This window comes from Oryza glaberrima, chromosome 2 (assembly GCF_000147395.1).
Source record: "Oryza glaberrima chromosome 2, OglaRS2, whole genome shotgun sequence".
Taxonomy (NCBI): domain Eukaryota; kingdom Viridiplantae; phylum Streptophyta; class Magnoliopsida; order Poales; family Poaceae; genus Oryza; species Oryza glaberrima.
In genome coordinates, this window is record NC_068327.1 from 8,946,008 (window position 1) to 8,970,569 (window position 24,562).

Below are 24,562 nucleotides of genomic sequence, written 5' to 3' on the forward strand. Positions count from 1 at the left end.
TAAGTGAAAATCGATGGTCGGATTTTTATTGTTTTCTTAGAATTTCTATAATTTGTTAGAGCGCCACATGGAGGTATAGGAGCGTTTGTAGGAGCCACATGGCGGTTTAGGAGTGTTTGTAGAAAGTTTAATGGACTTTTAGTATATAATAGAAATAGAAATAGAAGATCTGCCCAGATTATTGGGTTAATTAACCTGCTACTACCGTTTTCTTGGATCAGATGTTCCTCGAGCTACAACGTCGCCGGGTTTTGCAGCTTACTACAATTAGTCCTTCCTCCGATTATGCCATTCTACTACCTGATTAGCATCTTATTCAAATTTTTTATAAGAGCGAATTTTTAGATTAGTCTGTTTAAGGGGTAAGGGTGTGTTTAGTTGGGGAAAAGAAAATTTTTGGGTGTCACATTGAATGTTTGACCGGATGTCGGAAGGGGTTTTCGGACACGAATGAAAAAACTAATTTCAGAACTCGTCTGGAAACCGCAAGACGAATCTTTTGAGACTAATTAAGCCGTCATTAGCACATGTGGGTTACTATAGTAATTATGGCTAATCACAGACTAATTAGGCTTAAAAGATTCGTCTCGCGATTTCCCCCATAACTGTGCAATTAGTTTTTCTTTTTATCTATATTTAATGCTTTATACATGTGTCCAAAGATTCGATGTGATGTTTTTGGGAAAAATTTTTGGGAACTAAACGGGCCCTAAGTAGCCTAAAATCATTTATTTTATGTTGAATAACAGTACTAGTAGCATCAACTGTCGGACGTACTTACATGAATGATTTTTTTACATTTTAGACTTTTTGAAAAACTTCTTTTATAAATAGACTTATAAATGAATTTTTGTAGGGCATCAAGTTATGGACGCCATGATTCAATATATTGAATGACAGCATCAGTAATATTGGCGCCATCTCCCTAGCTTGCCCGTAGAAGCTAAAATGCTGATGTAAAAGGGATCGGTGCCCACGTTATTGGTGCCGAGGATCTTTTTGTAAATTCTTTTAAAAAATAACTTATTTGTAATAAAAGAGGATCTATTTAATTAAAAATGTATTTACAAATAGATTCACGACACTAATAACACGGCACTAAGAATCTATTTATAAATATATTTATTGTAAATAGGTCTTTTTTATAAAAAAATAATTATAGATAGGTTCTTGATGCCAATGACATTGACGCTAACTCCTTCATATCAGTCACTTAGCTTTCACGTGGAGGCTATAGGATAATATCAATGTGATTAGCACTGTCACGTTGGACCACGATGCCCATCTTCGTTGGCACCCTGAAAAAATTCTATTTTTAAAATAAGTTTTTCTAAATATTTATTTGTAAAATGAGTTTCAGAGCAAGGACAAAAAGTAAAAAACAAAAAAAAAATCTAGATGGACTGGTCCAGTGAAGAAGATGGCTCCCCAATCCGAGCTGCCATGTGTGGATCTGCAACGCAAAGAGTAGGCTGGCTGTAGCTGTAACTAGCTGCACACAGCAGAGTACAGGACACATCATATTACCTCTGCAGGCTGGACTACTGCCCCTGCACAGGCTAGTATAGCGGAGAGGGGTTACGTCTAATCGGGGTCGCTGAAATTTGTTGTTTGTCATGCATACTCCATGGATACACGAGTCGCAGTTGTCTACTCCAGCCAGTGTACCGTGTGTATATGGACTGGAGACTGGAATCTGGACTGCTTGTGTGTACCGTGTGTATAACGGAGGATCGATCGGTCATTGTGTCACGGCAAATCCTGCTTCACCAAAGATCTGCTGCTGCTGCTTCTCTTCTCACAAGATCAATCCATATCGTCCCCGTTAAAAAAAACATTAAACAAGTGGTACTACTAGTAAACATTAGAAAGAGTGGGCTCATTTGTTTTGGTGTCCTAGCAAATTACTGGTAGTGTTAAATCATTGCTAAAATTTAGCACTACTAATATTTTAATAGAGTTAGTTTATAGGAGTTGTATTACCTTTGGTAAATTTTGGCATCAATCCAAATATCTACAATATACTATTTAAAGTGCTTTGTAGGGCAAATTTTGGCATCAAACCAAAACAGTCCAGTACAACCAATATCATGTTGTTCTTGCTTACTACCCCGTTCCATGAAAAATCAATCTAGTACTGGATGTGATAAATTCTAGTACTAAATTACACCTCTGTCAATATGTCACATCCAGTCCTAGATTATTTTTTATGGGACGAAGGAAGTACCTGTCCCTCACATAAAAAAAATCAATTCAGATACTCCCGCCCTCCCATTTTAAGTGCAACCATGAGTTTTCGTGCCTAACTTTAATCATCCGTCTTATTTGAAAATATTTTATAATTAATATTTTTGTTGTTATGAGATGATAAAATATTAATAGTACTTTATACGTGATTTATGTTTTTAATATTTTTTTAAAAAATTTTAAATAAGACAGACGATTAAAGTTGAGCACAGAAAAGTATGGCGGCACTTAAAATGGGACGGAGGGAGTAAGATACAACATATTCCCTTCAAAAAAACAACTTTCATGGATCAATTAGAATAAGCATTTTTCCAGATTTATCCTTGGAAGTTTATTTTTTTTATATTGATTGTTTATGTCCTTGAACATGAGCAATCAAACTTGTCTTTTTTTTTCATATTGTAGTATTTTTAGTAAACATATTTTTAAAAATAGACTTAAAAAAACTTATTGCAGATCCTATCTCTACGGCAAGGTTTGTGGATTTTGGCGCCAGCAAGTTTGGCGTCTACCTCTCCCATCTAGATTTCCTCAAAATCTTATTACTAATTTGCTACTCCGTATCAAATTTTAGGAAAACTACAAACCAATGCATCCTAATTCATTCACGCTAATTTATAAAGGGAGGAGAATGTGGGTCCCACACTCCTTCTCACACCTAGTAATATTGATTTGCAGTGAAATTTCAGGGAAAAAAAATACATATCATGTGTCAGATTTCGATTTTATTTCAAATTTAACCACGAATCAATAGTACTGGAGAGGAGGGTGCGAGCCATGTCCTCTTCCCATATTAATTTTTTATACATAAATACTGTCTTTTTTTTTCAAATTTGACAACAAATCTATAAAATTTGCAGAAAAAAGGGAGTAGTTCTTAAATGGGAGATGACGACGTCAAAACGTTGCTCTGCGATATCCTACCTCAGCGCCAACATCTCTGGTGCCAAGATAGTGGGTCCATACCTGCAATAAGTTTTATAGAGGGTATATTTGTAAAATATGTTTTCTAGCTAAAAGAACTAAAATGCAGCCAAATACATTATACTATATTCAATAAAAAGTACTGTCGGCCCATTCTGGAATAACTATCGCTGTCGACTACGGACAATTAACTTTGACCATAAATTACTTCTAAATGAATGTATTACGATCAAATGAAGTATGTACAATCTTTCTATCTATCTATTATATACTAAAAGTCCATTAAATTTTCTATAAACGCTCTTAAAACGCCACATAGCACCCCTAAAAACACTCCTAAGTCGCCACGTGGCGCTCTAATAAATTTTAGAATCCGATGAACCCATTAGTTCTAACCATTAAATCTATTATAAAAATACAATTAAATTTATCTAAAAACTCTTATTGTACGTGCACATATAGGTATTCCAACAAAAACAAAAAGTACGTCCATATTTTGATACGTACGTACGACGCTGGGCCCACATCATTCTTTTTTTTCTATCTCACTTATTATGGAAAACCAAACTGTCTATATTTACTATGCAAAATATATGTTATTTAGAGTTTCTAATTAGGCGCATTTCATGGAAACATCCATGAAAAATATAAATAAAATAAAAAATAGATTATATGATAGCTAAATTAGGCTTTCATTTTTAAAATAAAAACAACTCTAATTGTGACTAACAATTCTAAAAAATTTTCCACTCCCTAGGTAAAATATAATAATATGTCAAAATGATATTACTAAATTATCATGAATGTATTTTCAGGTATTATATGTTTTCTCTATTCTATAATATTTGAAAATTAAAGATCTTATATATTCTTTTGACACCATGTCGATGTCTTCTATCTCCAACTTAATTAGACTTTGATCTAGCTCAATAGCTGAGCTTATCTTGGACACACGAAACGACACATGTCATTAGTGCAAGATTAATTAAATATTAAATATTATGAAGCCAAAAATAGATTTAGCTTTTATATAGAATATATTTCTAATAATACACACGTTGCACTTAAATATATACAATGTAGTCCATGATTATCAATTTAATTATAAGGAATATAATGGTTTAGATGGACTTAGATATTGTTATCAAAAGGTATTAATTTCTTTTATAAAAATTCCTAGAACAATCGAGGAAACGTGCTCATAATAAATAAGAGAGTAGCCAATCCGATAAGTACTTTACAACTTATTGCATACATACTAAAACCCTTAATATGTAGTATATAATATACTTTATAAATACAAAATAGTCTAATACAATCATATATTCCCACTAATCATAAGTATATAAGTTCTGTATTAGTGGGAATATTGCTTACGAGGCATTCGTGCACAGTGCACCTAATAATTAGCTGATATCCAATAAGCACGTGTGTCATCAAGCACCGAAGATAGGACTATACTAAGTGGGCAACTTCAACAAATGATAGGTAAGAAGAGTATGCCACTAAACCACAACAAACAATAGTTGACAGTGAGTAGGTTGCCAGTGTGAGTAATAACATTTCTACACTCCTACAAGCACTCTTAAGATGCCACGTGACAACTCTAATAAATTAAAAAAAATAAGAAAAATTATAAGAAAACAAAATATTTGGCCATTGATATACACGTAGCTCCATTATTTTCAACCATTACATTAGATCTATTCCAACTAAAAACCATTTAATCCCTTTGTATGTACGTATGTACACAAGATATGTAAAAAAGAATAAAAAAGAAGAGTTCATATACGATCTACTCTATCTGATAGTTTTTTTCTTTAATTTGAGGCACTAAAGTTTTTTCTCAAATTGTGCATATATGATATATGTAATGACACTCATGGCAATCTTCTCGAAGAAGTCGTGTCGCTGTGGCACCGCTTCATGCCATCCCACCAAACTTTTTGAAAGTATTTTTTTACTAACCATGTAAAAGGAAATCGTAAGCGCTCATATAAATGTGTGCACACCATCCTATGAATACACATACTACTATTCACAAAAAGAAAATATACATACTTACAATAAAAAAATGTCACATGGAAACATATTATATCCTTATGTAATTATGCCATTCTCATATAAAAAGTGTTAACAAAATTAGCACAAATAATTTTGACAATGGATTATTCCTTCGTATATTACCCATGAACATGCGCAGGTGACTTAGATGTATAGTAAAAGAAAAAAAAACAAAACTCATATTAACTCGTATGTTTGTGAAAGATGGTGATAGACGAGTTTACGTATAACCAGGATAAAGTGAATTTATTTGAATATAATAGACATTGTCATTTAGTATATAAAATTTTATGGTTTATTTCATGGTGTAAGTATTTCTTTCTTTTATGATTATAATGTAATTTATAGTTCTTACAATTGAATATGGTGAGATACGATTTTTTATATTCTTTTTTATAAACAACAAATAAATTACCCATGCATCGGCACGGGTTTCCTTGCTAGTTTTGTTTAAAAGGCATGTGGTTAAAGTATGAACTTGAATAGTGACCGTGTCAATTATTAGAGAACGGGTGTGAGTAAAACATGTTAAAGTTGCATATCTCATTTGTGAACGCCATATTAATAATTGTCACGAAAAATAATTTAATAAAATTATGTATTTACAATATAATAATAGACTACACATAATTGTAAATAATAACTACACATATGGGTATGCATTAGAAATTAATTACTCCTATACTTCATCACATCCTAATACGAGGTTGACTTTTTTTTTTGACGGGGGAGTACATGGTAAGTAGTTATGTCCTAAAATAAATAAGCATATCGTGTATAAAAGATAATTTGTTTTGAGGGAGGGAATAAAAAAGTGCAAAGGAAATTGTACGATGATTCATGAGCAATTTTTTTGGAAGACAAACATGAGAATCTAGTGGCCTGACGTGTCCTTTGCAAGGAGGGAGGGAAGGTTACCTCAAACCATACCTCAAAGAGGAGAGTACTATCACTATCTGTCCATGCAGTATAGACTAGATCTATACAACCATCCAGCATGTTGTTGTGCCATCGATCCAACACAAAAGCAAAAGCCGGAGATATCACAGACATATCTGCATCCATCCATGATCTGATATAAATCTCATCATTCTATCACAAAAGCTAAAGAAGGGGGTACAGTACTGTAGCTAGCTGATGATTGAACTCAAGGACCTAGCCATGCATATATAATTGTGACAATATCATTGCAGTAGGCCACGGAGTTTACTGTTTACTTGCCACTGTACAAATCCGAAACGGCAATCCAAGTACGATTTATATTCTTCTTTGCCCTTTCCCTTATTCTCCTATGATCTGTTTTATTTTCCTCTCCTGCCTATGGATTATACAAGCATGATGTACTATTACTACAAGCCTGGGCCGTGTTTAGATTTAAACTTTTTTCTTTAAACTTTTAACTTTTCCATCACATCAAATGTATGAAGCATTAAACGTGGACGAAAAAAACCAATTGCACAATTTGCATGTAAATCGCGAGACGAATCTTTTGAGCCTAATTACGCCATGATTTGACAATGTTGTGCTACAGTAAATATTTGCTAATGACAGATTAATTAGGCTAATAGATTCGTCTCGCAGTTTACAGGCAGAATCTGTAATTTGTTTTACTATTAGTCTACGTTTAATACTTCGGATGTGTGTCCGTATACTTATAATAATTTTGGCACACGAACTAAACACAGCCATGGTTATAAAACTGATGGATTATACAAGTATGGTTTATAAAAACGATGGAAACCAGATTTCCTAGACAACGAAAAAAAAATACAAATTGCTCGGTTTTCAAACTGAATTTCAAACTTTTGACAAGATTTATTCTAATTTCATCAGTTTTGATTTGGTTTATCAACGATTTCCACGGAATTCGACATACCAATCGGTTCTTGATCCGGTACTAGGCAGGTTCATAAAACCGATTGTTTTTCATGAAATTAGTTGTCGGTCTGTGAAAGTTGATCAGTATTAATTGGTTTTCAACATTGATCGAAAGTCATCGGTTTTCAATAAACCAGTGGGGAGCCTTTTTCCATTCAAAGGCCGTGTTCAGTTCCCTGTCTAAATTTTTTTTAAGTATACCGACACACATTTAAAGTATTAAACGTAGATTAACAATAAAATAAATTACAGATTCCGCCTATAAACTTCGAGATGAATGTATTAAGCCTAATTAATCCGTCATTAGCAAATGTTTACTGTAGCACCACATTGTTAAATTAGACGTAATTAGGCTCAAAAAATTTGTCTCGCAATTTACATACAAACTGTGCAATTGCTTTTTTCGTCCACATTTAATGCTCCATTCATGTGTCTAAATATTTGATGTGATGGAATTTTTGGAAGTTTGAAGGGAACTAAACACAACTAAAAACAAAAGGGTGCTCCCTCCGTTCCAGAAAAAGGCAACCTAATCTGGACAACACTCTGTCTAGATTCATTGTACTAGGAGGGGTCACATTCTCTCCTAGAATGTTTTTTTTTTTTTTGGGACGGAGGGAGTACCAGGGTTGTGAATCTGGATTACAAGTGGGCATGCATGCCAAGAGGTACTAGGAGGCAACAAGGCAAGAGACAGAGCATGGTGGATGAAGGTGGGGAGGATGAGATGATTCAGGCCACCACAGCTGGGCAGGCAGCACAGTCCTTACATACACACATCACATTATATGCTGTTTTATCAGTCACCTCAGCTCACCTAGGTTATCTGGATTTGCTTGGGGCAGGCATGCATACCAGGGGGGGCCTCCTCCTCCTCCTCCTCACCTGCATCCTGCATGCATGCAAAAAGCAGGTTTTGATTCACTTGGATTGAACTGATGGAACTGATGCTATCATGACCATTTCTTCTCTCACACACATACACAACTCTGGTACTCGTCTGGTAGACTTCACTTCAGTACGGCTGTCTAGTTCATTACTAAGTTTAAAAGTTTGGTTGAAATTGATACGATGTGATAGAAAAGTTATGTGTGTATGAAAGGTTTGATGTGATGGAAAGTTGAAAGTTTGGAAAAAAAACTTTGAAACTAAACAGGGCAAGTGAAGTGAAAATGGGAGTAAATTACTGTAGATAGAATTACCAGATTGAGCAAGACTTGTACTACTACTCCCACAAATAATTACTGTAGAGTATAGCAATATAAATTCATTATCACCAAAGGATGTGCATGTATGATTGTTTTTCTATGAATGAAAGGAGAAGGAATCAAGGAATCAAAATGAAACATCCATGCAGGCTTCAGCCCCATCATCTCCCCCATCTTTTGCTGACCAGGTGGCTGGCAAAAATTGCAATGGCAATGGGGCAATCACGCACCGAATCCGCCTAAAGAGATGGGGGAAAAGAAGGGGAGGAAACAGCAGCTGAACAAAGCCAGACATGCCCCTTTCATTCATTCATCTTTTGTGTTTTTTTGTGTGTGTGAATGTGTGAATGTGCAAGTGTATGGGCAGCAGGATAATTGGCTCACTGACACTGCATGCACATTCCTGTCATGCAGGACCCAAGAAAAGAACTCTAATGATAATGTTAGTGGCTGATTGATTCCTTCATGGTCCTTCACTCCTCTTGAGTTGTGTATAATAGTGTAGGAGTAGTACTCCAGATGCTCACTATCAATTGCTGCAACAAAACTTGAAGCTACACTATTTGTGGTGTTGGTAGTTGAGAACCGGAAAACAAATCAAGGTTATTGGCAGTTTGGCACTGTAAGGGTACCCACAATGGTTATCTACAAACTCTCTACAAGAGATCCATGTCAGCATATTTTCCTACTTGGAAGAGATTAAATGAAGAGAGAGAGCAAAGCTATCTACTAACCTGAAGATAGTCTATAGAGAAAAACGAGGCAATATATTAGAGAGCTATAGATACCCAAGTAGACATATTATTGAGGTGGTTTACTATTAATCTAGTCTATAGCTGAGATGTATATATTTTATAGAGAGCACCTTACTTTACCATTGCGGGTGCTCTAAGCATGAGCACATTTCAATGTCTTTCTCCCTTTCTTTTTGTAAAGAAACAGGAGAAAAGTTTTGGCACTGAAAACAGGTTTGTAATAGTACTACTACTAGTACTCTCTCCGTTTCAAAATGTTTGACGCTATTGACTTTTTAGCACATGTTTGACCGTTCGTCTTTTTCAAAAAAAATTAAGTAATTATTAATTCTTTTTCTATCATTTGATTCATTGTAAAATATATTTTTATGTAGGCATATAATTTTTTATATTTCACAAAAGTTTTTGAATAAGACGAACGGTCAAACATGTGCTAAAAAGTCAACGGTGTCAAACATTTCGAAATAGAGGGAGTAGTAGATTTCACCATCAGTCTAATAACAGGGTTTGGTAATTGTCATTTTGTCTCATCTCATTGTTTTAAACGCCAAGTACGGTAAATCAATCAGCAGTTCAGCACCAAAAAGAAGGGAAAAAAAAAAGAAGAGCTACTAACTACTCTACTGCTTAACTAATCTAGTTGTTGAACAAAAGGAAAAGGACACAAACCGTCTTTTTTCTTTAATTATGAGCTAAAGATTATACATGTCTCATGCAAAAGTTTAAGCTAAGGTTTTAGCTCCTAAAAGCAAACAATCCCCTCCAGCCAAACTCACCATTTTGCAGGTCACTTCATCACTATCAACTCTTAACGTGCACATGTCCTTCCAATCCCAAATGCTCATCAAACTGTTCAACAAAAGCCAGCAAATTTATGTCTCACACTGTTCACCAGCAGCATCTGCATGGACATACAATTAAATCACTAGGAGGAGTAACTACTTATATCTGCCTCCTCTGATTTTAGATATAAAGATATTAGTTGGCATAATAATTAAGAAAATGGCTAAATGTATTTGTTTCTTTATTTATAATATATATTTGAAAATGTAAATAATTTATTTGTGAAAATATAAAATCTATGCAAGTTCCAAAATGGTCTCCATTTAGCAAAACAGTTTCTAAAGATACAGGAAATTTCATTTGGAACATGAGAGAAATAGTGTAGTAGCCATGGAAAATGAACAATAAGCTATATCAACTTTGAGGGCTCTTTTCAACGCAGGATTCCAATAACACAGAAATAGAAATAGTAGGACGCTGCGATACTCCTCCCTTATATTTAGGGACGGAGAGAGTACATGATTTTAGAAACATAGCAACACTTAAGATATTTTGTTTGGATAGTTCCACAGGAATTGAAACAATTTTTTTTAAGGAAATCACACGCGGGGAGAGAGAGAGAGTATACATTGGACATTAGCAAAGGAAAAAAAAGATGAGTTCATGTTAGAATTCATATATTGATTGAGAGCATATGAAAACAATCCTTATATGCATTTTACTTTGTTCCAAGAGATAGAACATAGGAAAAAAAATTCTTAGTCCAAAGGAGCCCTGATGCTACATCACAAATCACAATATGAAGAAATCAAGAAATATTGCTTGTAGGGAGGTGTGAAATGGTTATGACTGAGGAGGATCATTCATGCACAGAGACCGATGCATGACACTGTTGATCCTACAGAAACGCCATTGTTTACTGCAATTAAAAATGTTCCCAGTCGTAACAGTAATATGTTTACAGCTTTTGTTTAGCTTTTTATGCATGCCCTTTTGGACTTTAGCTTTACCTTTGATCTGGCCCCGCTTTAAAGGCATTGTTTAGACTGTTTTGGATTCTAAAGCTGCCATGGAGATAGCAGCAGTAGTAGTATGGGGGTGCCTCACTGACTGAAGCTGCCAATGCAACACTTGTTGGACTCTACTATCAAGCAACAATAATCTACTCCTACTGGTACTAGCACTGGTTTGCAATGGCAATGAATGTGCAGTGAAGAAATGGGAGTAGTAAATATGTGTCTCTTGTGTCATCTTGTGTGTGTACATCTCCATGTCCTTGGTATGTGCATATGGTTCCATGGCCAAGGTTTGGAAGCTTGCAGGCAAGGGGATATAGGAGGAGTACATGCTTGAGCCTCTTGTGTGTTTGCATGCTTTGTCCCATACGTGGTGTCCTACTACTAGCAAACACAAACAGGAGTAGTAGTAGTAGTTTGCTTGTTTGGTTTTCTTTGGGCTTGTTTCTCTGCAATTGCTTTGCATGGTGTAGTTCCTCTTCCATTCCCTGCATCTGCATTTAATCAGCACAAATGAGGACACACTTGATTTAGTACTCCCTCCGTCTCTAAACGTTTGACGCCGTTGACTTTTTAAACATTTTTGACCGTTCGTCTTATTAAAAAATTCAAGTAATTATTAGTTCTTCTCCTATCATTTGATTCATTGTTAAATATACTTTTATGTATACATATACTCCCTCCATCCCTAAATGTTTGACACCGTTGATTTTTTTAAATATGTTTGACCGTTCGTCTTATTCAAAAAATTTAAGCAATTATTAATTCTTTTTCTACCATTTGATTTATTGTTAAATATACTTTTATGTATACATATAGTTTTACATATTTCACAAAAGTTTTTGAATAAGACGAACGGTCAAACATATTTAAAAAAGTCAACGGCGTCAAACATTTAGAGAAGGAGGTAGTAGTTTTATATATTTCACAAAAGTTTTTGAATAAGACGAACGGTCAAACATATTTAAAAAAGTCAACGGCGTCAAACATTTAGGGAATGAGGTAGTAGTTTTACATATTTCACAAAAGTTTTTGAATAAGACGAACGGTCAAACATGTTTATAAAAGTCAACGACGTCAGCTATTTAGAAACGGAGGGAGTACTACTAGTATTGATCAGCACAAACAGCCGAACAAAGTTTTCTGAACCAATGCAATTGCTCTTCAGCATCATGCTGAAGAAGCACATGCTGAACAAGCTCTCCAAGAGTGTGATACTAGCAGTGTAGCACATGCTGAAGAAGCTTGCTGTAAACTTTCGTTTTCCTAGAGGATCCAAGAGCTTGTCAGAGCGAATACATGGATGCAGCAGTGAAATTTGTCAATGCTTCTTCAATGCACCCCTGTCACCATTCATGACTCATGAGAGGAGGAAGGTACGAGCAAAAACAACTGTGATGCTTGTGCAAGAACAGGCAAGGAATCTTGGACCCAAGAAACTCTCAAGTTCCAGATGACAAAATTTTGAGCGGTTCAGATTATTCAGTCGAAATCATCGTCGCAAGAACTTGCTTGGAGAAAGGCCAATGCGAAAACAAAAAAATTGACAAGGCATCAAATCGACCAGGACACTACAGAAATAATGTGAATGAGTCCTAGTGGAGTAGGAGCAAGAAAAAAGAACGATGTGATGTACTTACTACTACATAGGATTAGTACAGTGAATTTCATAGTACTGAATAATGTGATGCTTTTGGGTGTGTTTAGTTCACGTTAAAATTGAAAGTCCGGTTGAAATTGGAACGATGTGATGGAAAAGTTGGAAGTTTGTGTGTGTAGGAAAATTTTAATGTGATGGAAAAGTTGGAAGTTTGAAGAAACAGTTTGGAACTACACTCGGCCTTTGTATTACCCATTTGGAGTTGTAGGCGTTTGGGAAGTTTGGGCCTTTATCCAGATTACTTGGGCCGTTGTCTCGGCCTTGGCTAAGCATTTGGGGCCCATCAAGCTTTGGCACTTCAATTACAGAGATGTGCTGGTCAGTGTTCACAGGAAGCAACAAGAGGTGTGAACTGATCAACGTTGAAACAAATGCTAGGTCAGTACTCCCATTTGGCCATTTCAGAATACTTGCTTCTATGGAGCAGAGAAAACACCCATTTATCCTGTGGCAACTTCCATCTACTGCATGAAAGCTACTCTTTGGGAGCGATTTGCGTTCAGCAGCAGCACAATGACAGGAAAAACCCCTCTTTTTCACGCGTATTCTTCCCGAAGTGTTACCGTGTGTTTTAAAGGAATTTTCTATAGAAAAAATGTTTTAGAAAATTATATTAATTCATTTTTAAATTTTAAGTAATTAATACTTAATTAATTATATACTAATGATCCACTTCGTTTTACGTATCTCCTCGACCTTCTCTTTTTCTCCTCTTGTCAAACACACCCTCTCACTGAGATGATTCCCGTAACAATTTTTGTTCAGACGGGCATTAACGGCATCTAGAAGGTGGTTAATTAATGCGGATTCACTGGGAGAAGGCGAGAAGCAAGGTGATCAAGGAAGGAAAAATCATGGAAGGTAGGCTTTGGTAGCAGAAGCACACACATGTCTTTCTTCTGCTTCACAAGCAAAACACCAATGAGAGGCTATTGATGCCTCTCAAACTCTGAAGAAAACACCTCTGCTTATTGAACACCCCAAGTAACTATCAATCATCATATTTGTTGATGACTACTAGAACAAGTTGTCCAATTATTATGAGTTATTGCAATCTGTTTCCTGATTGCCGTTGTGTTTTGACTCTTGTTCACCTTTCAGACATGTGGGCTTCCTTCCTTCCGTTTTTGCAGGAGAAGCAAGCAAAGTGATAGTAAAATGAATAAAAAATCAGGTTGAATAAAGAAAATCAAATAACGACGCGTAAAATACAGTAGAAAGGCAAATTTCTAATACCCAACAACTCCTACAATTTACTGTAATTGTTATTGCTGCTATTAACAAGTTTACTTCATTAAAAGTATATTTATTCAATAAGTTTAATCTGATTTTCATGTTGGAGTACCTTGGTATGATTGAATTGCTACAGTTTTTCATGAGTTTTCTGTGAACCTCAGTAGCGTATGTATCTTGGTCAAGCAACCAATTCACACAAACCATGCTGTGTCCTGAACTTTTTCTTCTTTTTTTTTTGTCAGATCTGGTCGAACAAAACGAACAAGTCCTAATTAACTAATTAAACCCTAGCTACACCTACGTACATTTGCGTTTTCGGCAAGTTAATACCCTCTGCTGGAATGATTTGTTGGAACAGAAACTACTGAATCTGGGCAGCAGCAAGAGGCATTTGCTGTCGTCTTCTCCAATCAAACCCCTGATTTCCCTCTCACGTCTCTTGTTGTTCGCATTAGATTCTTAATTGAACACAAACCAATCATGCAATTCATCCCTCCCTACATGTCCCTTGCGTTGTCCATAACTTCAAATGGGTTGTTTGATTTGCACATACGTGTCATCAACCATATGGTTTGTGCATTAATGGCCCATCAATCATTCGGTGTATTATGCAAGAGCGCTCAATCTGGACCATTCATCTTTGATACACGCGTTTCCTATTGTGCTGGCACGCTCGATCTCAACCGTTCGTTGGTTCATCCATGATACATGGCCTCATCTTTTCGCTTACACTTATCAGCAAAAATTTAAAATTTCAACTGTAATTTGGAGTTGGTTTTGAGATTTTTTTTTATCGTACTCCCTCCGTCCCATAATATAAGGGATTTTGAGTTTTTGCTTGTAGCGTTTGACTACTCGTCTTATTCAATTTTTTTTTGAAATTATTAATTATTTTATTTGTGACTTACTTTATTATGCACATCTTTTTATTTTTTATATTTGCAAAAAAAAATTGAATAAGATGAGTGGTCAAATGTTGCAAGCAAAAACTGAAAATCCCTTATATTGTGGGACGGAGGGAGTAGTTTATTTTTCAGTCTTTACTTTTATATCGTTCTTAACGTATATATAAAAGTTTTATTTATAAATTATTTTTTATTTGCATATATGTCGTTTCGCTTATATGCTTATGATCAGCCAAACGACAGGGCGGGGCCAACAATCAAACACTAAAACTCGATAATTATTCGGTGTATTATGCGAGCACGCTCAATTTGGACCATCCATTTTCAATCCAACGGCGCGCGATCGCCACACATAGCAAGTAGCACCACCTCCTCTTTATGGACACCACATTTTTCCTCTCCTATAAATACCCCTCCACACATGAGCAGCCTCTTGCAACCATCAACAAGATACACAAAAAAAAAAAAGAAAATCATATATAGTCCTAGCTAGTCTCCTAGACTCCTAGTCCTAGCTGCAAGAAAGCCACATTGGCCATGGGATCGTTGGGTCCAAGCGTGGTGAGGCTGCAGCCCAAGGCCGAGAAGACGACGGCGGCGGCCGGCGGTGAGCAGCAGCACGGCGGCGGCGGCGGCGGGTGTGGCGGGTCGTCGTTCCGGATGCCGCTGCACTACCCGCGGTACAAGAAGGCGGAGTACGAGGCGATGCCGGAGTGGCGGGTGGACTGCCTGCTCCGGGAGTACGGGCTCCCCGTCGACGGCGACCTCGACGCCAAGCGGCGGTTCGCCATGGGCGCCTTCCTCTGGCCCGACCAGTACTAGCTCTAGCTAGCTACATCCATCGCATCAGCTACTACGTACGTTGCTGCAGCTAAGCTACTCTCCCTCTCCGTCCGAAAATTTGAAGAGCCTAAAATCGAAAGGGATATTTTCTAATACCACGAATCCGGATACGCTGCTCCATAGCAACTTAATTTTCCTCCTCTCCGACCCGACTACGCTGCACTATAGCTCCTACATTTACGGTTCTTGGTAGACGCGAGCTGACCGATCGACCAAGCCGTAAACGTTTTTGCATCCGACGTACAGTACGGGGTATGTTAGATGCCCCTCCAAGTGTGTGTTTCGACTAAGCCATATCATATTTTCTTATGTTGTGCTGCACATTATATAGTGTACTGGACACTGTTGTATTATATAGGCACGTGCATCTATGTACGTATGTTATCAACTTGTAATACAAATATATTCAGTATATGTTATCACATTGTAAATTGTGTTTCATGCGATTCCTACAAAATTCCTGCATTTTAAATAATGCTTTGGTTTGATTTTGGGTTTCGTCATATCCCAATTGACATTGCTCTCTCTCTCTCTCTCTCCATCTGTTGGGTTTAGTCTCACATCGGTAATTGATGATGGGGGAGCACGACTTAAAAGGTGGGGGCGGTCCTCACCCATCAGACTAGTCTTTTGGGTTGTATAGGCTCGAGACCTAAAGCTGTGGCTTCCGTTGGGCCTGTGGTGGAGAATGCCCAATGTGACCTAGGTGACCCACGGTTGGTGGGCTGGGCTTCTTTTGGACAGGATCTAAAGTTGTGGCTCCGATTAGCCCTGTTGGTGGGGAGGCTAGGTAACAAGTCAACTCACATCGGTAATTGAGTCTTTCTGTGGGTCCGTGGGTCAATGGTGGGGAGGCCAGGTAACAAGTCACACGGATATCAGGGTTGATGTGACAGGGGAGATTGTTGGGTTTAGTCTCACATCGGTAATTGAGTCTTCGGGGCCACACGGACATCGGGGTTGATGTGACGGGGGAGCATGGGGTACTCCTAATGGGCGGGTACTCCTAATGGGGTACTCCTAAGCGATCACCCGCCCCTCCCCCTTACTACTTTACCTCCCCTTCTTCTCTTACTACTACACCATACAAATTTGAATTAAAATTCAAATTTGAAATGGGTATATAAACTTTTTACTTATAAACTTTGGGTCTATAAACTAATATTTGAATTTAAATTCAAATTTGAATCGGGTATGTAAAGTTTTGACTTATAAACTTTGGCTCTATAAACTTTAGGTGTATAAACTTTAGATGTATAGAAATACTATATATAGAAAATATTTGAATTCAAATTCAAATTTGAACGGATATAATTCAAATTCAAATTTGAATCGGGTATGTAAACTTTTGACTTATAAACTTTGGGTCTATAAACTTTAGGTGTATAAACTTTAGATGCATAGAAATACTATATATAAAAAAAATATTTGAATTCAAATTCAAATTTAAATCGGATATATAAACTTTTGACTTATAAACTTTTGGTCTCTAAACTTTAGATGTGTAAACTTAAGGTGTATAAACTTTAGATGTGTAAACTTGAGGTGTATAAACTTTAGGTGCATAAATTTACTAAAATAGGAAAGTAATGCGGTGCCAAAAAAAGGAAACCAAGTGGAGGGAGGGAGGGGGAAGGGGGATCGATCGCTACCCTTGTCACCGGGCGATCGATCACCCATTAGCACTTCCGGGGAGAATGTTGGGTTTAGTCTCACATTGGTAATTGAGATTGTTGGGTTTAGTCCCACATGACTTAAAAGGTGGGGACGGTCCTCACCCATCAGACTAGTCTTTTGGGTTGTGTAGGCCCAGGACCTGAAGTTGTGGCGGCCTGTGGTGGAGTAGGCTCAATGTGACCTGGGTGGCTCACGGTTGGTGGGCTGGGCTGCACACTCTAACACCATCCAAACTAATCAGATCATATGTCCACAATTTCAACACTTATTTGGCCAGTGAAATTTTCTTAATTGCGTACCAAGACATGATAATGTAACTTTTCATGTTTTTGGTCAAATATGGAAACCGGCAAACTACATAAGCTAATGTTTCCTAGTGCCACGTACAATTCCACGTTAATTTCCAAATCCTAGAATTGATTAGTCTCCACTAGCATAGAGCCCGTGCATTGCAACGGAAAACAAATTAAGTTAAAATAAATTGAGTTTCTACTTTATTAAATCAATTAATACGCACGTATTTAGTCCAAGTAATACTATGATTTTCCTTATTGAATATGTAAGTGATTTTAAAATCTAAAGAGAGCCAATAATTAACCAGGAGAAGACTCACTGAAAGGTGGTGTGGTGTAACAGTATAGATTATGGGGCTCATATATCAGCGGTAAAGATGATATGAAAATAGACACAACCACTACTTAGAAAGTAGTAGTATATATTCTCTTTCCCAATCTATTTTTAATTCTCCAGAGCAATTAATTTTCTTCTATTGACATGCACTTTATTGTTGAAGTTATATTATGTCACGTTCATGCACCTTAAACTTTTAATTGAAATTTAAAGACTATTGGTCTGATGGTCTCCCCGGCCATATAACTAAAAAGTTCAGATTTTTTTTTAAGCGTGTGTACTTTTTAAAATCTGTTTGTCTGTATATAATCATACCGTAGAAAAACACGGGGTGTCATTTAGCTTTTTTAAGCAAGAGAGAGCCAACCACAAAGCAACTCTAGTTGAATTTTTACCCTCTTAAAATAAATAGTTGAATTATTTTTGTTTATCATAGTTTTTTTTTTAAAAAAAATTTACTCTCTTCCCAATATTTTTAGCAAGAGAGAACCAACCTCTAAAGCAACTCTAGTTGAATTTTACTATCTTAAAATAAAGTACTTGTTTTTTGTTTTCTCAAAGAGTAATTTTTGTTGTATCAGTAGTACCAAATTCAAAGCAAGTGCGGAAGCACACTTGCATACTTCCTATATTTCTCTCCCTTTTTCATTCCCGCGATTTCAAGAGGCCGTTATTCTGCTGAATACAAAACAAGAGCTTCCCAGAAAGAAAAGACAATAAATTTCGTTTTATTAACCGATAAGATGCCGTAAAAGAATAATTAGTTACACATTAGCATTGATTTATGAGGAGCATACATCATACAACAGTTACATCTTTCTCGTACAAGTAGCGAAAAGTACAGATGCTTTAACTTCAACTGCATGAGGTTTTGTAACTGCTACTATTTCACAAGTATAGTAACATTTTTATATCTTGTACAAACTGTATGTATTGCCGTTTGAAGTTTTGAGTTCCTCAGTTTACCATCATATCAAGGTAAGATCATGTAATCTTTGTTTTGTTTTATCATGTTGATAGTTCATCGCAGTCATCGTATGGAGGAGCCAAGGTACTTTCAGCTGGTAAAACTGATCTGAAACAAGTTGTAATTGGTAAGCAAGACAAGCATGGACAATGCTTAGTCCATAAAAGTTAAAATTGTAGCCAGTTCTAAATATTGCATGTTGCACCTACAGTTTGTAACCTAAAAGAAATTAGTGCCAGACAAGAACACAAGCATAATGAACTGACAACAGTATGTTTAATCAAGCTAGAGATAATTCAAAGCCATGGAGTTAATGAAATTGCAGATGCTCTTCACTAGATTCCTGAGCAACCACAAAGCAATTGTTGCTCATGACAATATTTATAACAGGGAACCAGCATTTTGGTTCTAAAATTTGCATTGTTCTGTATTATGAATAGAACACACAAGAGGGATTCAAACATTCCAATAGAACAATGTTGAGTGAAGAAAATGGATAATCTTCAAAGAAACTATCGATTCTTTCTTTATTAAACAAAGGGTAGAAGCAGTGTTAAGAAGATACCTCAGCCACCAATGTGAATCATAGGTCTATTTGCCGTCTTAGCAATATCAAACATCCCAGCATGTTTAGCTTTCTTCCTTTTAACCTGGGTAAAGTAAGTTGGCGACTAAACATGATAATATAACTAATGATATGCTATGCTCGTCCCAAAATGTAGCTATTTCTAGCTATGAACATGGACAAGTAGAGTAACTAATATCAATAGAAACCTACTAGCTGTCCAAAGGAACAATTGCCTCAGGTGCAGGCAGAGCAAGATTCACCTGTTCCAATGGAGGCAAAATGGTGCTGGTAAACGTTAAAAGTATCCCAACATCCCAGGTAACCTTGGATACAATGTGCAGTTTATACCAGGAACAGGATAGTTCGCCTCTGCTTATCTTCTACCCGATGTGGTCCAAACCAAAAATGCATGCCCTTCCTTCCTCAATGGAAATCCCAGAAGCCAGGAGACTCTACTTCTCTTTTGGTACTTATTTGCGATGCTGATTTTAAATTTTTGTCAAGAGAAGCAGTCTTTTAACATAAAAATCATTTTCTTCTCAAACAAATTAATTGAATTCATATGTTCTTAAACTGCTCAGATGAGAGAGAGAAAAACAGTTATTTGGTATCGTGTTCTATGAAAGGAACAGGAGTGGATTGAAATAGTTGGTGCAAGATTGTTATTTGACAATAAGAATAAATGGTCTAGATTACTCTGTCTTTCATACGGAAGATGTCAACCAAGTGAATTTCTACACATACCGCAGCGCTTATTATTTCTCTGAGTCCAGCATCATCAACACCAGCTCGAATAGGCTCTCTCAGGCTCACCTGTACAAACCAGAATATTTGTACTCATTTATTTTTTTTAGCATTTTGCAAAGAAGACTTGTTCCTCGATTTTTATCCATTCTTGTCCAATGATATTAATACAACAAGAAAAATAGAACTGTACAAGGAGATTTCACTTTTAAAGAGACAACTGGAATTAACAACCTGAATTCTCAAATATACAGTGAATTTAAATAATGAGAAATAGGACTTGCAGAAAGTCGGTCAAATTTTACTCTGATTAAGGTTTAATATATCATGGACACTGGATCTGCCCCCACTTAACTTTCACTTTCAGACCTAAGGCACAGCACACCTAAACAGAAATTCCAAAAGCAACAGAAGGAAACAAAGCACATGAATACCATTCAACCATCCAATCACTCATTCAGATTGTGTTAAGACAAAAAAGATGATATAACATGCTTGGAACATACTGAGCATTTTTAGCACTATACAGAAATATGTGTATTGATCTATGTTCAAATAGTTCATAATTGTGAAGGAAAATCAATAAGTACACATGGTTCAAGTTTGCATGATTATGCGTGACACATTAACACTGATTATGGTATTCAAAATAAGAGGCCACAACATCAGTGAAAGCACAAAAATTGTCCCTCATGGAATCCAAAGTAGAAAATTGACATATTGGCCCAAAATATGATAGGAAAATTTGCAGAAATACAAGTCAAGGTTTCACAAAGTGTCTGGTTAGCATACCTCTGAGGGGCCAAATAAGCACACTTTCAAGTTGCCATCAGCCAATAGTCGTAATCTATTGCAACCAGCACAAAAATGCTCTGTCATCGATGTAATAAACGAAATTGTTCCAGCATGACCATCAATCTTGAAATTCTTTGCGGTCTCTGACGGATGATCTTGAAGTCTCTCTACACCTTTAAAACGTTGGCGCTGATCCCCAAGGTTGCAAGTAAGAAAAATTACTTGTAGCTTCCATAATAATAATAATAAAACCACATGTACATAAAATGGTAGGATGCTAGATGCAGGCGGAAGAAAGAAAGGTAAAATGTATAAGGGAAGTGAACTTTTCAGAGGTGTACCTTACCACTTTATCCATCATCTCTGCATAAGGAACCAACTTCTTGACATTCCAAACATTACCATCAAACGGCATAAACTCTATAAATCTGACATTGACAGGCTTGTCTCTCGTCATTTCAACAAAATCACAGATCTCGTCATCATTCATTCCACGCATGACAACGCAGTTGACCTGGCAGCAGAAAAAGGGAAAAAGAACCAATTAAACTGAGGATAAATGCTCAATATGATGCGGATATAGCTCCAGTTTGTGGTATGTTAAAAAGAAGACAAACTGCAGAAATTTCAGGTATGCAAAAATCTGCATACCTTGACAGATTGGAATCCAAGTTGTATAGAAGCATCTATCGATTCCATGACTCTCGAGTGCCCTTTACGTCTTGTCATGAACTCAAACTTTGCAGGGACCAACGTGTCCAAGCTAATATTTAGAGCATTGAGCCCACATTCTTTCAACCTTGGGAGCTTCTTAGAAAGAACGAGCCCATTCGTGGTCATCGCAAGAGTTTTCAGCCCCTTCAAGCCGGAAAGATGCAAACAGATATCCTCGATATCCTTTCTAATGGTTGGTTCTCCGCCGGTCAACCGGATCTTATCCACACCAGAAGTAACGAACAGGCCGGCAACTCGGATTATCTCATCATGTGACAGGAGCTCTGAGTTTGGCGTGAGCTGAACTCCTTGGGCAGGCATGCAGTACTGGCATCTCAGATTACAGCGCTCGGTCAAGGAGATCCTCAGGTAGTTGTGGAATCTCCCGAACGAATCGACAAGCATGTCTGACAGTGGCGCCTCACTCGGTGCTACCTCTGGCACATTAGCACAAGAAGAAGTTGCATATAACCTTTGACTATCATCAGTAGCTTTGGTTGACGGGCAAGTGCTCATCAAACATCGGAGCCCCACTCTCATTGCATCAACCTGAAAATTTTGGTTTTGACTGTTACAGCACCAGAAAACAAGCAATTCGTTTTTGACTGAAAATTAAAAATTAACAGCACAAGCTCATCCCTTCGATGTGATATGGTACTGCATCAATACATCATTACTTGATTATTACTAGTACCCAACGCACAATTACAGAGACCCAATGCATAATTACAGTACAAAGACACAGCGACGTGCTTCTAGCTGAATGATTCATCCAAGAAAGAAAATGAGTAGAATCTCACCGCGCGATCAGGCCGGCGGCGGGCCAGCTCGGAGAGGCAACGCAGCGGCATCATCATCATCTGACAGACTATCTATCCCCTCTCCTCCTCCTCGTAGTAATCCCAGGAAGCAAACTTTTTGGGGGAACAAACAAACTTTTACACAGGTTAATTAAGAGGAGAGCTTCTTCCAGATCTACAAGAGAAAGCTAGGGTTAACGAACGCGAGCGAATTCCAGACAAAAAAAAACTACTCCAGGTGGGAGAGAGATGAATGATTCATCAGAAAGGGGATGTGGATGCTCACCTCACCAGGATGCCCTCCCCTCCCGGCTCCCCTGCTCTGCTCGCCTCGACAAATGGAGATCGGCGCCGCGACTCGCAGAGGAGAGGGAGCACGTGAAGGCGGCGGCGGCGGCGAAGGATGAAGAGGCGGAGTTGCCTTCCCGACTCCCGAGGAGCTGGGGCAGGTCAAGGTCGGTAGCAGCCACCCGACGTGGATGTGGGACCCCACCGTGTCATCATTTTATGATTATCCAAAATTCTCTTATACTCCTTCTATTCCAGAATAATTTCATTTTTTTTCTCTTCACCCGTTTGTCCCAAATAAGTTTATTTTGTCTATAATCATTACATTAGAAGAGCTTGTGGAAGTAGATAAAAAATATACGTCAGAAGTAGATAAAGTAGGCAATAATTATATTAAGATACGATAAAGTGAGAGTGTTTTAGTGTTCTTTTTTTATTATTGGTATGTGTGGGATCGGTAAAAGATGAGCCAAAAGAGAGAATAAAAAATAAACTTATTTGGAAAAAAAGTTTTATTCACGAATTATTATTATTATTATTATTATTATTATTATTATTATTATTATTATTATTATTGCTAATAAGCAGTACAAATAAACATATGCGAAACGATAGAAATGTGCTTTCAATTTTTCTTATCGTTTTAGTTTTATCATAAATTAAATATTTCTGTTGTTTTAGTTTTATCCTAAGTCAAATATACTATGTTTGATCAATTTTTAGTTGGCCAGCATTTTTCAAGACTTCCATGTGCAATCCATATAGGTACACCAGGATGCGCACCGAATTGGGATCTGGCGTATATACAACTGTCGCCGACAAATCTAGCAAAGAGAGCCGAGGCCATGGTCAACTGCGGCAGGAGTCAGACCGGACAGCTTGTTCGTCGCCGCTATCGTTGGGTTGGCTAGGAGAGGTGGGTCGCTGCCTTCTCGCTGCGATGGAAAGGAGGGAGATGGAGGAATCGAGAGAGACGTGGAAGAGGGGGATGGCAGGGGTGGGGCGAACGAGGAGATAAGGGATAGAGATTAATGGGCAGGGTAGCACGGCATGGGTCAAACATGATTTTTTTTTTCTCCATGCTGATTTTTTTGCGTGCTTGTGGGGCTCTAAATTTGGAGCGGGTAAATAAAAAACCCAACACTCATAGTATTTTTATTTGTGTCGTCTTTTAAAAAACCAGCACTTACATTATATGTGTTGGTTTTTTTATAAACCGGTATATGTGCCGATTTTTATTTTTGACTCCTCTGAGAGTTTAGGAGGACAGGAAAAACGTTATAGGTGCCGGTTCTAGCATTTCCAGCACCTATAGTAGTTTTGTGGTGTTCTACTACTGTAGTAGTGTTTTCTTCAAGTTGGTACAAAAGCTGTTCGAGAAATTTACTCCCCGCCGATCAATTTTTGACAGAAATTCATGCTGCATGAATCCATGCTGCTGTAACATTTCTGTTGGGATACGCATAGGCTACGATAGCATAAATCAAAATTTTCTATCGCGTAAACCAGGAACCATGCAAGTATTAGATCATAGATCGTTACCACTCGACGCGCTGTGCAGCGGAAGAAGATACTGAGAAGTCGAAGAAACTCTCACGAAGTAGCGCGCGTCGATCGCACCGGCTCGACCTTCTCCTCCTCGTGCATTCTCCTCGCCGTACTCTCGCACCGATCAGGCACCGCAAACCAGCAGCGCCTCTACCGGTATCCACACGTACAGGGACGGAACGCCACGTGCAGATGTGCTAGCACCCGCGCGCGGCTAGGGTTTTGCTCGGGGAGGGAAGTAACGGCTAGGGTTTCTCACGTGATGCAATACCTCCGCCGATCACACCCCTCACGAATATATAGGATCCATCA

The 24,562-nt window shown here is 37.5% G+C and overlaps 2 protein-coding genes across 4 annotated transcripts; one reads left to right on the top strand and one right to left on the bottom strand.

Annotated features, from left to right (window-relative positions):
* Positions 1–15,113: 15,113 nt before the first annotated feature.
* On the top strand, positions 15,114–19,360 carry LOC127763053 (uncharacterized). Its single transcript, XM_052287628.1, has 2 exons — positions 15,114–15,533; positions 18,847–19,360. The coding sequence occupies exon 1, from the start codon at positions 15,214–15,216 to the stop codon at positions 15,496–15,498; it is 285 nt and encodes a 94-aa protein (XP_052143588.1). The 5' UTR covers positions 15,114–15,213; the 3' UTR covers positions 15,499–15,533; positions 18,847–19,360.
* LOC127763052 (GTP 3',8-cyclase, mitochondrial-like) lies at positions 18,571–22,884 on the bottom strand. 3 transcript variants are annotated; one of them, XR_008015651.1, is made up of 8 exons: positions 22,701–22,884; positions 22,415–22,589; positions 21,552–22,163; positions 21,247–21,414; positions 20,898–21,089; positions 20,106–20,174; positions 19,359–19,843; positions 18,571–18,901 (listed from the first exon to the last, which is right to left on the bottom strand). XR_008015651.1 is itself a non-coding variant. In XM_052287627.1 (8 exons), the coding sequence occupies exons 2-7, from the start codon at positions 22,472–22,474 to the stop codon at positions 19,360–19,362; spliced, it is 1,185 nt and encodes a 394-aa protein (XP_052143587.1). In that variant the 5' UTR covers positions 22,475–22,589; positions 22,701–22,884; the 3' UTR covers positions 18,571–18,901; position 19,359. The 3 variants fall into 3 exon arrangements, 1 of the variants encoding a protein (XP_052143587.1); XR_008015650.1 differs by having other exon boundaries at positions 19,359–19,443; positions 19,622–20,174; XM_052287627.1 differs by having other exon boundaries at positions 19,359–19,443.
* Between the last annotated feature and the right edge of the window lie 1,678 nt (positions 22,885–24,562).

What these genes read in the sequence shown, in the direction of transcription:
- LOC127763053 (XM_052287628.1), top strand. Translation starts at nt 15,214, where the DNA reads ATGGGATCGTTGGGTCCAAGCGTGGTGAGGCTGCAGCCCAAGGCCGAG.
- LOC127763052 (XM_052287627.1), bottom strand. Translation starts at nt 22,474, where the DNA reads ATGATGATGATGCCGCTGCGTTGCCTCTCCGAGCTGGCCCGCCGCCGG. An exon ending in TTGGATTCCAATCTGTCAAG is followed by an intron (nt 21,415 to 21,551) that starts GTATGCAGATTT and finishes TTCTGCTGCCAG; the next exon opens with GTCAACTGCGTTGTCATGCG. An exon ending in GAGAAATAATAAGCGCTGCG is followed by an intron (nt 19,444 to 20,105) that starts GTATGTGTAGAA and finishes TACTTTACCCAG; the next exon opens with GTTAAAAGGAAGAAAGCTAA.